Genomic DNA, 18,041 nt, shown 5'->3' with positions numbered 1-18,041 from the left:
CTGCCTACAAGAGGGGGGATAATCTGTAATCCCACCACACAAATATTACACGGCTGGCGTCTCAGTTTTAATAGTGGCCACGCTGGCTATGGTGGAATTTCTTGTGGTCATGGAAAGATCATGTCCAAGACTTCATCTTAGCTCAGGACAGCTCTTGGCTCTGGACAGGTGTTTCCTGTCATGGCTGGCACAGCCAGAGCTGAGATTTCTGCTCAGAAGTGCCTGGCTATAGATTCCTACTTTGAGCCATGGCCTTCACAGCCATTGCCTGGCTTATGCTACACACACTTGGGAAGGCTCTTTCTTCCCTTTCCCTCGACTCAGTTTCCACTTCTGGGTAGCGACAGTACCACCTTGGGGCTGATTTCTGATTTTTGAGGGTGTGCTGATGATGATCATGGTGGGGTGAAGGCAGGAGGGTCAGAAGTTTAAGGTTATCCTGAGCTAGGTAGTAAATCTGAGGCCAACCTGGGCTACATAACATCCTGTCTCAAACAAGAAGAAAATGCCGATGGAATTGGCTGAGGGTATATGAATTGGCTGCGGTACTTCTGAGACCTGGGTTCTGTCTTTAGTGTTACCACCAACCAGAGAAAGTGTGGGTGGTTTTCATAGTGTGAATGGCCGCATTTTCTTTCCCTCCTCAGTGCTCACTGCAGAGGGGCTGAGGGCCATCAACACAGGCAGTAAAAGGAAGACCCTCCTACCACATCTGCCTGCATGACAGGCTTTGTTTCTTTCTTTTTCTTCTGACATAGGTTTTCTCCACGTAGCTCTGGCTGTCCTGGAACTTGCTCTGTAGACCAGGCTGGCCTTGAACTCACAGAGATCCTCCTGCTTCTGGCTCCCCAGTGCTGGGATTAAAGACGTGCACCACTATCACCTGGCTGTATGTTGTGGTTTTATCCTGGCTCTGCCTGCTCGGCCCCCTTTCTCTTTGCACCGCTAATAAACAGCAGAGATGTGGAGGTTGGGGCTCAGTGCACAATTCTTGCCAGGCCTGTGTGAAGCCCTGGGCTCAGCCCTCACCCTTGCATGACCTGGATGCACATACATCTATAATCCTAGCACGCGGGAGGTGAGCATAGAGGAGCAGAAATTCAGAGTCAGCTTTGGCTACAGAGGGCCAGCTTGGTCTATCTATATGAGACCTTGCCTCTAAACAAACAAAAAACCAAAACAAAAACATGAGAAGAAAAAGAAATGTAGCGAAGGCTCTGGGATGGCTGGACGTCTGTGCTCGCCCCGCCACTTCCAGGTGTCTGTTACATCCTCTCTTTCATGAGAGCCCGCCACAAGAAAGCCTCCTACCTCACAGCATCACATCGCAATCCTAGAGCTACAACTCCCTTCGTGGAAGCTTCCAGAACTTGCATAGCTCAAGGAAAGCTTACTAAGCATCAGGCACCCAGCCGAGCAGCTCTTGTCCTGCCTATCATCCTCGTCTACTTTCTAGTTGGTTCCTCTGGGTTGTGGCCTTGAGGCCTCTGGGCAGGTGTGTGCATACCCACCGCACAGAAGCAAAGCCCAGAGCCGCGAGAGGTGAGGAGAGGCCATGACCACACAGAGAGGGGCCAGCTCAGCCTCCACAAAGATCCCAGCACTCCAGGATCCTTAGGACTGCAAATACTGAGGTTTGGTTCTCCTGGACTCCTGTGGTATGAGATCCCGAGAGACCTGTTTACTGCCTCTCATTGTGGGGTGACTGTCTGGGGACAGGTGTGTTCTGGTTGACCTCAGCTGTCCTGCACAAGGTCCTGTGGGAGAGGTCCTAGATCCCCATTTTATAGATGTGGACACCAGGGCTCTGCTGAGCTGAGCTGTCTGTGGTCACATGGGACTCTAGCTGGGGTCCCAACTCTGAAACAAACTGGTTGTCACAGCCTGTGTCTTATCGTGTTAGCAAAAGGAAGACCAACTAGTAGGGATCGGTGTCCCTGATTCCTCTTTGAAAGTTCCACCTGTGTTGCCTGTCTTTCTTGTTGCCCACCAGGGCCCGTAGAAGGGGCTGTGGGCAGCTTTGAGGCAGCCCCCATATCCTTTGGAGACTAATGGCTTTGGAAGTGGCAGCCATAGGCCTGTGGGTGTCCTTGCCCGGAGGAGTTTCCAGGGATGCCACTCAGCCTGGATCAGGTGCTTCTAGAGTCCAATCCTGACGTCCAGGGTAGCAGTTTAGCAGGGGCCTGGCATCAGAGCCCCATGCTGTGCCCTGCTCTGCCAGTTGCTCCCCTTGGCTGTATAACTTTGGGCAAATCCTTAACCTCTCTGATCTGTCTTCTCTGTAAAAGATGGGATGGTGAGGGACTTATATGGAAAACACTATAGAAAAGTTTCTGTTCCATACGTACCAATGCGTGCATTCCTGTCTAGAGAAACTTAGGCCCCAAAGGATGAGCAGCAGGGGAGGATGTGAGACTTCTGAGCCTGGAGAGGAAGGTCTCTGCTGACACTATCAAGCCATCTTTGTGAGGCTGGGTGATGATGCCTTTGTTTTTCTTCCCGTGAAATGGGCATTTGTTCTCCTGCCTTTGGGTCCCAGCGCTTACAAGGGAGAGCTGAGGGGTCGAAGCCACCAGGAGTCCTGCAGGACTGCTGTGTAGCTGTACGCCTATCTTCAGTTTGCCAATGGGGTGACATCAGTCCCTTCCTGGGTACTTATCTTTATAGACTTGTGTTTTTAGGGATGAACCCTGAAGGCTGTGAACTCATTTCCCTACGGCCCAGCTGGGGTCAGGGCAGGGAAGATGGTGCTTAATGCCAACTCGTTCATAACACCAAGAGACTGGGGCAGCTTCTGCCTGTGCAGCCTGGGGTGATTATGACTATTGAGTGGATTGGAGGGCTGTCTAGGGCGAGTCCAGCGCTGCTGTGTGCTGTTGGAGAAGGGAGATTGGGCTAGGAAATGGCTCAGTGTGTCAGAACACTTGCTATGTGAGCATGAGGTCCCGAGTTCAAGTCTTCAGTGCCATACAAAGCCGATGTGGCCACAGGCTTGCCTGTAACTCCAGCACTGTGTGTGTGTGTCAGGTGGGGGTGCCGTACAAAGCCAGATGTGGCCACGGGCTTGCCTGTAACTCCAGCACTCTGTGTGTGTGTCGAGTGGAGTGGGGCAGATAAGATTGCTGGGGACACACAAACACATAATTAAAGTAATGTTTATTTCAAGTGAGTCTGAGCTAGGGAGGTGGCACGGTGGCAGAGTACTTGTCTAGCACCTGTGAGCCCCTGGGTTCTATACCCAGTGTCAGAAAGCAAACAAACCCATTTCCGCATGCACTGTTCTGAAATCAATAGGAATTAAACCAAAACCAAAACCAAGCTGTGATAACAGTGATAACAGGGGTCACATACAAGGCCCTGGGTTCTATACCCAGTGTCAGAAAGCAAACAAACTCATTTCCGCAAGCACGCACTGTTCTGAAATCAACAAGGATGTAACCAAAACCAAACAGTGACAGTGCAGGGGTCTGTATGCTTCCGTGTGAATAGACTGAGAGGTGTACAGTGGCCCCGTGTGTGCAGGGACTATGCTCCAAGATCCCCAGAGACACCTGACATCCCCAGTAGTACCCGACGCTGTGCACGCTTTGGAAGCAGGCCTGGCATGAAGCTCAGACCCCAGACAGCATAACACGCTAATGATGACAAGCAGTGAGGAGGTTGAACAGCGGTGGCAGTCCTCTGAATAAAAGCTACGGTTAGGTGAAGGTAGGCTCCCATCCCTCGGTTCCTTCATGGCATTCTGCGCCCCCTCTGGTAGTGAAGGGAGATGCCCAGTGCCCCTGTGATGAGATGGAGTGAGGCAGGAGATGTGGGTGTGCAGTAGAGCATCAGGCTGTGGTCCAGGGAACAACGGCAGAGCCATGGTGACATGCTTGACTTGGGGTGGCTGAACTAGAAGACAGCATCATGAGTAAGGGGGAGAGGACAGTGGAATAAACTTGTGACAGCCAGTGAATATGTTGGATTGCTCTAGAAGTCGTTTCATTTTTTATTTTTTGTCTTTTTGTTTTGTTTTTGGAGACAGGGTTTCTCTCTGTAGCCCTGGCTGTCCTAGAACTTGCTCTGTAGATCAGCCTGGCCAAGAACTCATGGAGACCTGCCTGCTTCTGCTTTCTGAGTGCTGGGATTAAAGTCGTGCGCCACCACATCCAGATAAAATCTCTTAAGAAACTAACATTAGCTGTTTCTAGGAGTTTGGCACCTGGTGTATAAAAAAGATTGTGTGTGTGTGTGTGTGCGCGCGCACATGTATGTGTGAGCACACACGTGCATACTTGTGTATGCACGGAATCCAGAAGAGGGCATCAGATCCCCTAGAACTGGAATTACAGACAGTTGTGAGCTACTATGTGGATGCAGAAAAGCAAACCCGGGTTCTCTGCAAGAGCAACCAGCGCTCTTAACCACTGAGCCGTTTCTCCAGTCCCATAAGGATTCTGTGTAAGGAGAACAGGGTTTCTCTGTCGTTGGTTTGAATCTGCGCCTTCCTAACTGTGTGATTGCGGGCGAGTTGCAGGCACACTCTGGACCTCATTTTCTCCACAGGGCTTGTTATGGGCCTCGAGTGACCTCCGAACAGGAGGTGCTCCGTGAATGTCACTGTCATCGTTTTCGTTGTTGTTGTCATCCTTGCACATTCCCTTTTTATTCGGTCAGTTAATTAGTAGAAATGAAAGGAAAACAGGCCCCAGCCAGTTGGTGACAGGGCCAGGTGACTGGACAGAGTTCTCTGCTCCTTCTTCAGACCTGAGTCCCTCCCTGTAGGGGGATCTAGAAGGGCAGCTACCAGATCAGAGGTTCAGGGTACGTCTCCCTGCTCTGTAAGGGACACCAGGCAAGGTTGCTCCGAGCCTGGGGAACCTTCCGTTTGTGCTTGGCCCTGCTGTATGTGTAAGCTCCACGAGATAGAAGTGGCCCCTGCCTCCTGGGCAGAAAGCTGCTCCAGCTTGGAGCATTTTGGAGTCTGTCCGCATCCTGGGCCATCTACCTCTCTGTAGCCCTTTGCCCTGTAGCTCTGCAGCCGTATTCCTAGGCTGGTGGCTGCTTGCCAGCAGGACAACACCACAGGGCAGGACAGTGAGAGATGAAGAGAGAGAGTAGCTTTTTAGCAGGTTTCAGGAGGGGTCTGGTGGGACGTTAGACCCATGGGAACCTGTGGTGATGGGGACCCCATAAGGAGGAAGTGTCCAGACTTGTCCGTGATATTCCAATCCAGGGCAATACAGTTTCTGGAACTTGGGGACCTTGGTGCTCAAGTGTGACTCCCGGCCTGGGCTAGAGGACGTGGGACGGACCCTCTAGAGTGGCCCACAGGCTCTTATGGGCCCCTTGACAGTGGGCTAAGGCATACTGTGGCTGTGGTGGATTCTGGGGCGATGGGGCTATTCTGCTTTGCAGCTGCAGGTTTTTCTGTAAGTTAATGATTTATGCTGGGTGGAGGCTGGGCTTATCTGGGGCTGCCGGGAAGAGTGTGAGCGGGGCTGAGCCGGAGCACGACTTTCAAGCCAGGCTCCCTTGCTGTGGTGGTTATCTGACCGAGTCTCTGGCCTTCTTTCCACAGGCGAGCAGCGAGGACGGTGCTAGCGTGAGCTGGACTCTGATGGCTTCCTCGAGCCCTCCTGCACAGCCTGCCGTAGGTACTGTACCCCAGGGGCCCGGGAGCACGGGGTGAGCTGTGCTGGCTTTGGGCAGACTGTGTTCTCCTGGCTGTGTGCCCTGTGTCTCCATCTGCTTCACGTTCCCTGTCCACAAGATGGAGTCCTGTCTTTAGAGTAAATGCCGGGCATCTCCTGATGTCCTTGCAGAGACGGACAGTTTGAGGACTGGGACTGAGAGACACTGGGGGCTGAGGTGGGTCAGTTGCAGGTGCAAATTGGGATTGAAAGGAAGGGTTTGACTATAAGGATGGATCATAGAGGTATCTCAGTCTTGACCAATTTATGAAAAGAAGGAAAAAAAAGGGAATGTATTTACCCAACAAAACCACTTGTTGATCTAGAATTCAACCCAGCTTCCTGTGTTTTATTTGGCATCCCCTTCAGTAGGGCCCCAGATACCGCAGAGTGGCATCTATGGTTGTCTTACCCACAAGCCCGGCTTCCTGTCTTCTTGTCTCCCTCTGCCCCCCTCCCCAACTCCCCAGAGAGTGACGAGAATAAATCTGCTACCAGCCAGAGCCCCTCCATTACTGATCCTGAGTTTGGATCCTGACCCTGCCACCACTTACACTGTAAGCTTAGTGATGGGACTTGGTGTCTCTACAGCTCAGTGTCCTTGTCCTTAAACATGGAGTAATAATAATCACACCCTCTTCTGTGCTGTTGCAAGGTTTAAACATACATAAAGAAGTGTGTGTGGCAACCAGTGCTCACTGAATGGGAGCGTGTGTCACTGAAGGGCATGGCAAACTTGCGTGGGTCGCTTTTAAGTGCCTACGCCCTGGTGGGGCCCGAAGATGGGTCTCTTACACTCTGGAATGTTCTCTTGTGAAGTACAAGGAATCCACTAGTTTGTGGTTCTGCCCAGCAGACTGCTTTCTAGTAGCAATATGGCTTCTCAGTGTTCTGCCTGGTAGACTCACTTAGGTTGGATCTCTTGAGGCCTGGGTGTGTCTGTCAAGGGCATGAGTGACTGACACCTGTCATGCCACCTGTCCAGATGGTTGGGAAGGGTTGGGCGTCCAATCACCATCGGCTGATCCAATCACCTCTGATGCGGAGCAGCGTGGGGTTGTCTGGGGGAGAGGGGAGGGCAGCCAGTTGGGAGGGGATCTTTTCTGTGCCAGGGGCCTTGGGTCCCTCTGGCTCCTGCTGCTGGGTCCCTGGCTCTCTTTCTTCTACCCTGAAGGAGGCCATTTGGGAGGTAAGAATGAGAGCAGAGCGGACCCGCACGGAGCCTCTGTTTTAAGGTTTTGACTGACAGCTGCCTCTAGGCTCTCCTGTGACCTTGGACTGGTCCCTTGTCTGTGTCTGGTTTTTAGTTCCCCATGAAGGGATGCCCTCAGATACCTGGCCCATGCTGACCCCCCCATGGTTCATGTCTGCGGTGTCCTGGGGGTCACTTGCTTTGGGTCACTGACTCGTGCTGCACCGGCGAGCCATATCCACTCCCCATGCAAACATGTCACATGATTCTTCATCTTCCGAGGGTAGTCTTATGCATGGTCCTTTCCAAGGCCTGGTAAGCACTAGCTGGCTCCTCTTGGGCATGACCTTGTCTCTCCTAGTGCATCCTTCCCCACCCAGGGTCCTCTGTGAGTGCTAAGATTTCAGCTAGTGTCTTAACTTTGCCACAATCCCTGACTCAGGGTTGCCAGGAGCAGCTGATTGGACTCATAGTGACACAGATGGGAATAGCTGGAGCTCTTTATACTCTTCAAGGAAGGAAGTGCAGAAGTGATCTGGGTCCCCAATACTCCATGGGGAGTCAGTGTGACAGGGGCTGGCCTGTGAGTTGGAAGGGACAGCTCATGTTAGCCAGGGACATGGATGGGGCTCAGACAGGGCTGTAATAATAGTAATGACCATGGTAGAGCCAGGAGAATATGATGTGATAAATGACAATAATATACCTGGCATCATTGTCATGTGACTAGCTGGTAGTGACTGAGCTCAGCCCTCACACCAGGAGTCTCAGCGCTAACCTGTCTTTCCTCATCAGCCCTGGGAGCCAGGTAGGCCCTTGACCCCGTTTTGATCGCAGAAACCAAGTAAAGCTGGATGATCAGGTATTGCCATACTTACCCTACAGCTGATGTCAGGGCTGAGTGGAGCTCTAAGACCTTAGTCACTGTGGTGACACCTGATATATGCATAGAGAATCATCAGAGTGAAGACAGGACACTGAGGGGTTAGACATCCATGAAGCAGGATGGCTCTGTCTGGGACCCTCGCCACAGGGACTCTGTGGTCATTTCCTTGGGACTAAAAAATTACTTTGAGAGCTGGGTGTGATGGCGTATACGTCTCAAATCTCAGCACTCCCTCCCATCACAGTGTGCCGGAGGCAGGAGGATCAGAAGTTCAAGGTCTTCCTAGGCTACTTAGTGAGATTGAGACCAGCTTGGGCTAAATGAGACCGTGTCTCCAAAAACCAAACCACAGGGAGTCCCGGGGTCTCCACGGTAGCCCCACTGGCCAGTGGCAGAGAGCAGCCCAAGGAGGGGAGCAGGAGAAGATAAAAGAGGAAAGAACATCTTCCCCCGGAGGAGCCAGTGCAAAGGTCCTGAGGCAGAAGCTACTGAGCGCATTATTGTACCAGCAAGACCAGTGTGGCTGGAGTGGAGAGAAAAGGGTTCTGTACACACATGCATATTCATACATGTGTACGTATCCACGTATACAGACACATATGTACACACCGTGCATATAATTAACACCGTAGTCAAAACCAGAACCAAAACTGTACTTGATGTGGGCTGGTGAGGCCGCTGAGCTGGTGGGTAAAGGCTCTTGCTGCCAAGACTAGCTACCTGAGTTTGGTCCCTGGGATCCATGTGGCTGAAGGAGAGGACTCCCGTGTGTTGTCCTCTGACTGCCTCAAGAGCACCCTGGCATGTGAGCATCTACATACATACATACATGTGCAAATAAACAAGTTAAAAATTGTGCCTTTTGAGGCCAGCCTGGTTTACAAGAGCTAGCTCCAGGAAAGGCTCTAAAGCTACAGAGAAACCCTGTCTTGAAAAACAAAAAAACAAAAAATAAATAAAAATAAATAAATAAATAAAAGTAAAAATTTGTGCCTAATCTTATTTTGTTAAAATAAAGCTTTAAAATATCTGAAATTTTCAACCCATACTGAGTGGATAATATTTGGTATTGTATTACCAAATGTGATTTTCTTTCTTTTTAATTTGTTTGTTTGTTTTACGAGACAGGGTTTTTCTGTATAGCCCTGGATGTCTTATAATTCATTCTGTAGACCAGGCAGACCTTGAGCTCACAGAGATCCACCTGCTTCTGCCTCCTAAGTGCTGGGATTAAAGGTGTGAGCTACCACTGCCCAACTCCAAATGTGGTTTATAAACATCTCTGCATAATAGTTATATATTTTTAGATATCTAAATGATATACTTTTAGATATGATAAATTAAAATAATTATAATTTTTTTTAGAATTTGGATATGATTTTTTTCCTTTTTTTTTTAAGACAAGATTTCTCTGTGTAATGGCTCTGGCTGTCCTGGATCTTACTTTGTAGACTGAGCTGGCCTCAAACTCACAGAGATCCACGTGCCTCTGCCTCCTGAGTACTGGGGTTAAAGGTATATGCCACTACCACCAGGCTATATTTTATTTCTTTTATTTATTTATTATTTATACAGTGTTCTGCCTGTATGTATGCCTGTACAACAGAAGAGGGCATGAAATCTCATTACAGATGGTTGTGAGCCACCATGTGGGTGCTGGGAATTGAACTCAGGACCTGTAGAAGGGCAGCCAGTGCTCTCAACCTCTGAGCCATCTCTCCAGTCCAATATCTGATTTATTAAAAAAAATTATTATGTGTGTGTGGGTGCGCACGTGTGTGTGTGTATGTGTGTGTGTGTGTGTGTGTGTGTTGTGTGACATGTGCCTGTCGAGGTCAGAGGACAACACTCAGAGTGGTGACTCTTCTTCCTCCTTTATGTGGGTTCCAGTGTGGAACAGAAGTCGTCAGGATGCCGACTTTGGGCTGCAATTGCCTTTACTCATTCCCAAGTTACTTTTCTGATTCCATTAGTGTTTTGCAAAAAAGACTGATTTTTCTGTGTATGTGCGTGTGTGTGCCTACGTCTGTGTCTTTGGAAGCCAGGAGGAAGCATTGGAGCCCCCGTGGTTGTGAGCAGCTGCATGTGAGTGCTGGGACTTGAACTCAGGTCCTCTGTAAGCATTAACTGCCCAGCTATCCATCCATCATCTCTCTAGCTCTCTCTTTCATTCCCTCCCTCCCTCCCTCCCTCTCTCTCTCTCTCTCTCTCTCTCTCTCTCTCTCTCTCTCTCTCTCTCTCTTTTCTTTTTTCTTTTGAGGCAGGATTTTACTCTGCAGCCCAGGCTGACTTCCGATCTAGTTCTCCTGCCTCAGTTTCCCTAGTGCTGTGATGACAGATGTGAGCCACCACATCCAGCCAGAGAGCTGGTCTCCCATCTACATGTGTGCCTGAGTGTCATGTCTGGGGCCTCCAAGGGTAGGAGAGACTGTTGGAATTGGGCGTGGCTGCCTGCCCGTTCGTCTGCTGGCCCCTCCACCCTGCTTTCTGCTCTGTCCTTCTCCCCACCACTCATGTCCCCTGTGGTCTCAGGCAGGCTCCATAGTCTGTCATTCAAGTTGGAGCTCTCAGATAACTGGTGCTGTGTTGGGGGCAACACCTGCCCCAGAAACTCCCAACTAGTAGAGATGTGTTCCAAACACACAGTAATGTTTGGAGATTCTTGTGGGGGTTATAACTGTAGGGCGCTACGGTCCTGCAGTGAAAATGCTGCGGAGCCCCCACAGTGTGCTGGAAGGATGCCATAATGACATTCACCTTCTCTGTGTCAGCTACGCTGAGGCTGAGAAACGTTTGAGGCCTTCAGCCGGGCTTAGGGAGTGATGCTTTGCTTTTCCATTGTATGGAGGAGGGAACCGAGGCACAGAGCTGTTGAGTGACAGGACTTTGCAGGGGTAAGATTCCGCTCCCAGCTATGTAGCTGCCTCGGGAGGACCCTCAGAGTCAGGAGTGCTCAGAGTACACTGTTGGAAACCCCAGTCCTTCAGTATTAGACAATAGCTTCCGAGCCCCACCTGGGCCAGTCAGGCCCTGACAGTAAAGGGCACAGTCTGCTCAGGTATTTGGGATCCATAACTGGTAGGGATTACACGCCATACTGAATAGGCCTGTGCTGGCCATGCAAGGCCAGGGTGAGGAAAACAAGAGGTGGGAACAGAGGGAGGCACCCACAGTGTGCTTAGGGAGACTGCTGAGCTGAGCTGTGAAGAATGAGGAAGGGGACCAAGAACATACCAGGAGGAGAGAAGCAGGAAGCCAGGCCCTGCTGGAGGCCTCTGTACTGGGAACTCGGGTCTCAGACCTTGTTCCAGCCCTGCCCCAGCACCTGGGTGTCCTCTACCTGCCTTCCAATCATAGCGTTCCCAAGAGGCTGCTTCATGTGACCTACAGCCTACTTGCTCTCTCTTGCCCCTGCACGGAACACACCAGCATGCAAGCACACAGAAACAGGCCTCTTTACATGTGTATTTAAAAGGACTGGGAACTCAGCCAGGCATGGTGGCACGTGCCTTTAATCCTGGCACTTGGAAGACAGAGGCGGGCGGATCTGAGTTCCAGGCCAGCCTGGTCTACAAAGTGAGATCTTGTCCCAACAGACTATGAGGAGAGACTGTCAAGTAACGCCTCCACTGTCCTCTGCTCAGAGACCTGACCCAGTGCCCAAGATGCTTTGGGAACATAGGACCCTAACGCTGCAAAGGCCTTGAGCACCGTTAGCCTAATCTCCAGAATTGCTATCCAGCCTCCAGACCTTGTTCTTTGAGGCCCAATAGCCTGCTAACCCCTCCTCTCTTCCAGGAGATCCACTGGCTTCCAAAGCCCCAGGCCCCTCCCCTGAGGTGGAGGAGGACTCCGGAGAAGCCTTTGAGTTCGATGACAGTGATGATGAAGAGGGGACCAGCACAGACTTGGTTGTTCCTGACCTTGCCCCTGAGAGGGATGCAGAGCCCTCACTGATCAGCTTCGACACTGTCCCCGGCCCAGGTGAGTTGTCTTGGAGAGTCTCAGCCTGGCATGTGAACTGGGGAGGCTCAGGCTCCCCAGTAAGCAGGAAAGGGAGCCACTGGGAAGAGGCTGTGTCCCGTTTCTCTTGGGAAAGGAGATTCCTAACATTCCTACAACATCTGGCTTGCACTCTGCCGGGGCCTTAATGGAATTGCTTGGCCTGAGTTTCTGCTGGGGACACAAGCCCTGAGCTCTTGAAGCCTTCCAGTCACAGCTCCAGAGAGCCCATCAGTCTGCTTGGGGAGCCAGCACCCCGGGGGTGGGAGGGCCCAGTCATGTTGTCAGTAAATGCCAGCTGCTGGGCGCTCAGATCTGTCATCTGGGAGACACTGGGGACTGGCTCAGCAGGAACTTCCTGAGCAGGGGTTGGTGAAAGCCTGGCAGGCAGGGTACTGGTTCTGACTGAGGTTGGGCCGTGGGGGCGGTGTGGGACAGGCCGGACAGGTAGGGAGCTTACTCAACAGAGTGGGGGCCTAGGGAAAGGCAGGGAATCCTAAGGGCACCCTGGTTCCTTGTGGGGCGGGGTAAGAAGGGGGCGGGAATAGACTCAGCTCTTGGGGCCAGCCTCTGTCTGACAGGCTGTCTTCCTTTGCTCTTCCCACAGACCTAGACCCAGCCGCTGTACCGCCCCAGACAGAGTAAGTGAACTTGTGGCTCATCGTAGCTTTGCCCACTGGGAAGAGAGTGGAGTAGAGCAGGGGCGTGTGGGACTGGGTGGAACTGTGGAGAATGCCGTAGTTCATTAAGACCCTTCGCCCAGACGAGGTCAGTGCTGAGGCTCGGGTGGCTCTCTTTCTTTTGACTGGGAGCCTGCTGCATGGCAGGAAGCAAGCCTGGCCCCAGTCCCACACCAAGGCCTCTCACTACCCAAGTGGTCTTGGTGGACTCAGGGACTCTCCCAGCATCTTTGTGTCCCTGCACACAATGTAAGAGGAGACTCAGTCCCCCAGAGCTATCCATGGGAACTCAGCTCCTATGGACCACCTCTGCTAATACTGACCCATTCTTCCCCTTTTTCTTAGTTAAACTTTTTACATTTATTTGGGTGTGTGTGTGTGCGACACGTATGTATGCATGCATTTGTGTGCATGTGCCATGGTTACATAGTTGTCAGAGGGTAACTGATGGGAGTCAGATCTCTCCTGCCATGTAGGTCCTAGGGTATTAACTGGACTCAGGGCATCAGGCTTAGCAACAAAGAAACTTGCTGCGCCATCTTGCTGGTCAGGTTTATATTTCATTTTATTTTTGTGGGAGGGGGGAGATAACTTTTCACATAGCCTAGGGTGGCTTTGAACTTACTGTGTAGCAGAGATGGCCATGAGCTTTGAGATTATGGGCACGCGGCACCGTGCCTAGTACTGGGGAGTGAACCCAGGGCTGTGTGCATGCCAGGCAAGCACTCTGCCAACTGAGTTACATCCTTAGGTCCCATTTAAAAAGAATTATATTTTTCTAAAATTTTTTGGTTGAGACAGGGTCCCATTCTGTTTTACTAACGGCAGTCCTCCTGCCTCAGGCTCCCAAGTGCTAGCGTTACAGCCACCTCACCTGGTTACATTTCCCCTTGTGGCTGTCGTTGGGGGACTCTATGCCTTGTGCCTGGGAGCTCCTAGTGGCTAAAGGGCTGGAATGTTGGGGCCTTGTTTTAGCGCACCCAAGCACTAACATGGAAGCCAAAATTCCTCTGGACTCTGGTTTCCTCTGTAAACTGAACCACTGATTTCTCCCCCATGCTGTGCCTAGCTCAACTCACAGTTAGCGGTACTTAATCAGTCTGGCTACTTATTTTTTTTTATTATATTAATTTATGTAGTGTGTATGTGTATTTGTGTGGATGTGTTTGTGTGTCTCGGTACACAAACGGAGGTCAGCGGACACTTGCAGGAATGGGTTTGAACTCAGATCCTCAGGCTTCCCTGCAGGAGCCTTAACCTGCTAAGCCTTCTTGATAGCACAGTCCTTTAATGCTCAGGGTCACAGAAAGACCTTGTGTGTGTGTGTGTGTGTGTGTGTGTGTGTGTGTGTGTTTGCACTTGGGGGGGGGGATAGTTGATGGCTAAAGACATCTGGAACCCCGGGTTGAAATCGTGGCTCTCCCGATGTGACAGAGGAAGCCTTTGTCTCCCTGTGTGAGTTGAAGGCTCATTCTCAGGCAGATGACCCCAGATCTCCAGCTTAGATAGATGCCCTTGCAGGGCAGGGAAGCCCTCATTCACATTCATTGCTCATGTTGAGTGGGTGGACCCCTAGGGTTTCTTCCTGGCTTGGAGTGGGTGAGCAAGCTCAGTATTGTGGGTTCCTCTCCTCTGTGATTAGCTTGGACCGGATCAGCATGGTTCCCAGTATTGCCTGGGGGCTGCTCTGTTTGGGATCCCCATGATACAGCAGGGTACTAAAGCTGTAGAGAACTTCAGTCAGGGGTCTTGGACACAGGATGAAATAGAGTAGGGATGGATGTCCAGGGGTCTGGGGCGTGACCGGAAGGGCTGTAACAGGAAGTATCTCTGAGCATGAGTGGAAATTCATATAGGACTGGGCAGGGTGGAAGAAATTTCTCGATTGAGAAGCCCCTGGGCAGATGGACAGGGCTCTCCTGGAACAGTTTGGGTTAAAGAAAGGATACCCCTCCTTGGGGTCTGGCTGTTACTCCATCCACTTCCCAGAGGCAGAGCTCAGGACTAGGACTGTGGCGGGTGCATTCTCCTGGCTCTTTCTGGTGTGTCTTCTCTCTACCCCCTGCCCAGTGTACCCACTGTGTCCTGGGGACATGACTCCCTAGCTCAGACTCAGTGATCCCAGACAGATCATATGTCAGGGCAGCGCTGGACATCATGCTGAGGCTAAGTGACCCAGTGACCCCATGAGCTGGCTGTGTGTTCTAGTATTTCTAGTTCTTGGCTGGGCTGGTCGGGATGACTCAGAGTGGTCCATGGCTTGGACATGAGGGGCCGGGCTCCTCACTCTCAGTCATCATCCTGTCCTGCCTCTCTGCCGTCTGTTCCGAGTTAGCCCAGGAAACGCTTGCCCTGTTGCCTTGAGCATCTTCTCTTGCTTGGCGCTGGACCCAGTTTTAAACCTAAGCTCTTCACCAGCCGTGCGCATTTGGGTTAACTGGGAACCTCTCCAAGGCCATCAGTTTAGTGGAATGATGATAACCACCCAGCAGCATCATTAGGTGTAAACAAGGCTGGGGAGGAGAGCCCGTCTCTCCAAAGTGTGGCTGGAATGTGGCCTCAGCCCTGGTTTGTGCAGTGGGGAGGCTCCCAGGAAGGGCAAGCTCTGCTTCCCCAAGCCTCAGCCTTAGTCAGCAGGTCACACCAGCAATCTGGAAGCGAAGCAGAGGACAGCTAGTGTGGCTGCTCAGATTTCTCTCCCTCTCTTCCTCCCTCCCTCCCTCCCTCCCTCCCTCCCTCCCTCCCTCCCTCCCTCCCTCTCTCCCTCTGTCTCTCTCTTTTCATCTTTCTTTCTCTCTCTCTCCCCCTCCTTCCCTCCTTCTCCCTTTTCTCCTCCTCCTCCTCCTCCTTCTTCTTTTTCTTCTTCCTCCTCCTCCCCCCTCCCTCTCCTTCTTCTCCTCCTTCTTCTTTCATAGTGTTTCTCAGTGTAACCACTCTGGCTGTCCTGGAACTCACTCTGTAGAGCAGGCTAACCTCGAACTCACAGAGATCCGCCTGTCTCTGCCTCTTAATGCTGGGATTAAAGGCGTGCGCCACCATCATCCTGCTCGATTTCTCCTTTCTTATTCAAGACCCCAGCCTTGAGATAGTGTTACCCACAGTTAAAGTGGGTCTTCCACTTCAACGAACCCAATTTAGAAACTTCCTTACAGACAGGCCTAGTCATTTGTCTCTTAAGTCGTTTTGGTTTTATCAAGGTACAATTTTAGCTCTTTTAACCCTTCCTGGCCACTCAATTCATAGCTGGGGAGGTGAGGGGGCGGGAATTGGAGGTAGAGAAAGGAGTCAGGGGCACTGAGCTTGTCTAGACAGAAGTATGGCCTGGGGTGGGTCTTCTGGGGAAGAAGTGGTTCTGGCTTCAGGTTGTGGTGTTTAAAAAATTATACTTGCTGGGCATGGTGGCACACGCCTTTAATCCTAACACTTGGGAGGTATAGGCAGGCGGATCTCTCTGAATTCCAGGAGAGCCAGAAGTACACGAAAAAACTGCCTCAAAAAACCAAGATATATAATGCATTTCTTTGTGTGTGTATGTGGTATGCGTGCATGGGCATGTTTGGACATGTATGTGCCACAGCATGTGCGTGCAGGTCAGGTGCGAGTCAATTCTCTTCCACTGTGAGGGTCCTGGGAATCAAACTCCGACCATCGGGATTGGCAGGAAAACGGCATCAGTACCTGCTGAGCCATCTTGCTGGTCTCAGGTTGTGGCTCTGCCCCTCAATAGCAAGGGGGTGTAGTGCCTGAGCCTCTCTTATCCCATCTGCATGGGGGAGACAGTAAAGCCTAGAGAGACGAAGTGTGGGGACACAGTGCTTGCCTAGATGACCGGTGACTCCAGACGTGTCCTCTGCTGGGGCTGTGCCCCTGTTGTTAGACCATCTGAGCTCCTGCAGACCAGTCCCTCCCTCCCCATCAGTCCACGTGACCCGTCTGCACAGTGAGGCGGTGTCACCGGCCTGGTGCATAGTTATGAGGAGCAGACAGGTAGTCCAGCTGTGTCCCTCAGTTGCCATTGCTGTGAAAAAGTCCCCAGGACCAGCAATCTGAAGGAGGGAAGATTCGTTTTGGCTCACGGTCTCAGTCCATGGTCAGGGTGCTGGGCCTGTTGCTTCCAGACCTGAGCAGGAGTTTAACGACAGGAAGGCACTGGATAGGGAAAGCTGCTCCCCTCATGGCAGCCAAGAGCAAGCGTCAAGAGTGAGTTTCATTTAGGTCTCATCTCGTAAAAAGCCTGTTCGGTATGAACTCATCAAGATTAACTAAGGCCAAGATCTAGCTCAGGTGATGGAGTGCTCATGTAATGTCTGTGAAGCCCTGGGTTCGATCCCCAGCATATCAGTAAGCCACATGGTGACACGTGCACCTCATGCTTGGGGCTGGAGATGTGAAGGCAGGAGGTCTGTTGCTCATCTTTGGCTACACAGGATTTGAGGACAGCTTGGGATAGAGACTTTGTCCCCAAACCAAACCAAAGATCGAACCATTGAAGTACGCACCCCCATGTCCCATCAGTTAGGGACCAGTCCTTTAACGTGTGCTTTTGGGAGGGCACTTTATATCCACGCCATAGTGCCTTGTGCCTCTCGCTTGGATCAAGCTTCAGTGTGCCCGTGTTGACTGGAGACACATCCCCTTTCTTCAGGGATGCATTTGTTAGCAGGCACGAATATTACTAATGTAGCTTATAATGACAATGACCCTGTTTGCCACACACCAGGCTCACAACTGGAGGCCCAGGTATCTTTCCATCTCTGGAAAATATACTCCATTATCCTACCAAGGCTGTAAGTGTGTGATGAGCACACATACACACAAACACAGACACATGCACACACCCATGCAGGCACGCACATACACTTCTCTGATAAGAGGCTAGAACCGAGGCCTCTTTGGCCAACAGCCCTGGGGCTCATTACTGGGTCCCCTGTTCCAGGGGCTGACTGTGGGTCTTGGTGCGAGGGCTTTCCTGGCCCCAGGCTGGTGTTTCAGGAATGTTACTTGCTAAGGGGTAAGCTCCGAGCTCCTGGGAGAGTAGTTCCCTCTCTTCTCTGTGAAGCCTGGTGGGTGGTGCTAGGTGTGTGTGTGTGTGGGGGGGCTTCCCTTGAACTGAGCCCAGAGGGAAAGCCCTATGTTGTAGGAGGATTTCCCACATCATCCCTAGCCCTCCTCTCTCCCCAGCTCTTGTGAAACTGGGAGGGTGTGTCTCTCACCTGCTGCTCAGCTCCCAGGGGACAGCAACTCATTCTTGAGGGGTTAGTTTGGTTTGCTACCCAGGCCTTACTTTAGTTCTCAACATAGAGGAGAGTGGAAACCAGTCATTGTTGAAGAGGCGAGGGATGGAAGGACCAGGTGAGTTGGGAAGGAGACCTTCGGTGATCCTGAATCCTCTGGGTGGCCTGATGTCATCACAGGGTCCTCATAAGAGAGAGGGAAGGAGTCAGAAAAGGGAAGATGCCGCATGCCAGCTTTGGAGGTGGATGAAGGGACCCTGAGCCAAGGAATGAGAGCCACTTCTCGGGGCAGACTGCTCTTCAGAGCCTTTGTTCTCTTAATGCTGTGACCCCATTAATACAGCTCCTCATGTCATGGTGACCTCCACCCAT

General features: G+C 51.6%; 1 protein-coding gene across 9 annotated transcripts in view; it reads left to right on the top strand.

Moving 5' to 3' along the window:
• Positions 1-18,041, top strand: part of Arhgef10l (Rho guanine nucleotide exchange factor 10 like) — a 130,541-nt gene that overhangs the window by 27,203 nt on the left and 85,297 nt on the right. For 8 of the 9 annotated variants that reach the window (XM_075944724.1, XM_075944726.1, XM_075944731.1 and 5 more), the window contains exons 2-4: positions 5,564-5,639; positions 11,552-11,737; positions 12,363-12,396. In XM_075944724.1, the coding sequence (XP_075800839.1) occupies positions 5,603-5,639; positions 11,552-11,737; positions 12,363-12,396 (257 nt within the window). In that variant the 5' untranslated portion in view covers positions 5,564-5,602. Of the gene's footprint in view, positions 1-5,494; positions 5,640-11,551; positions 11,738-12,362; positions 12,397-18,041 lie in introns of those variants that run through there. The other variant, XM_075944723.1, reaches the window with a different exon arrangement.

The sequence above is a fragment of the Microtus pennsylvanicus genome, chromosome 13 (assembly GCF_037038515.1).
Source record: "Microtus pennsylvanicus isolate mMicPen1 chromosome 13, mMicPen1.hap1, whole genome shotgun sequence".
Taxonomy (NCBI): Eukaryota; Metazoa; Chordata; class Mammalia; order Rodentia; family Cricetidae; genus Microtus; species Microtus pennsylvanicus.
The sequence above is the reverse complement of the archived record's forward strand: the minus strand, read 5'-3'. Positions and strand labels throughout refer to the sequence as shown.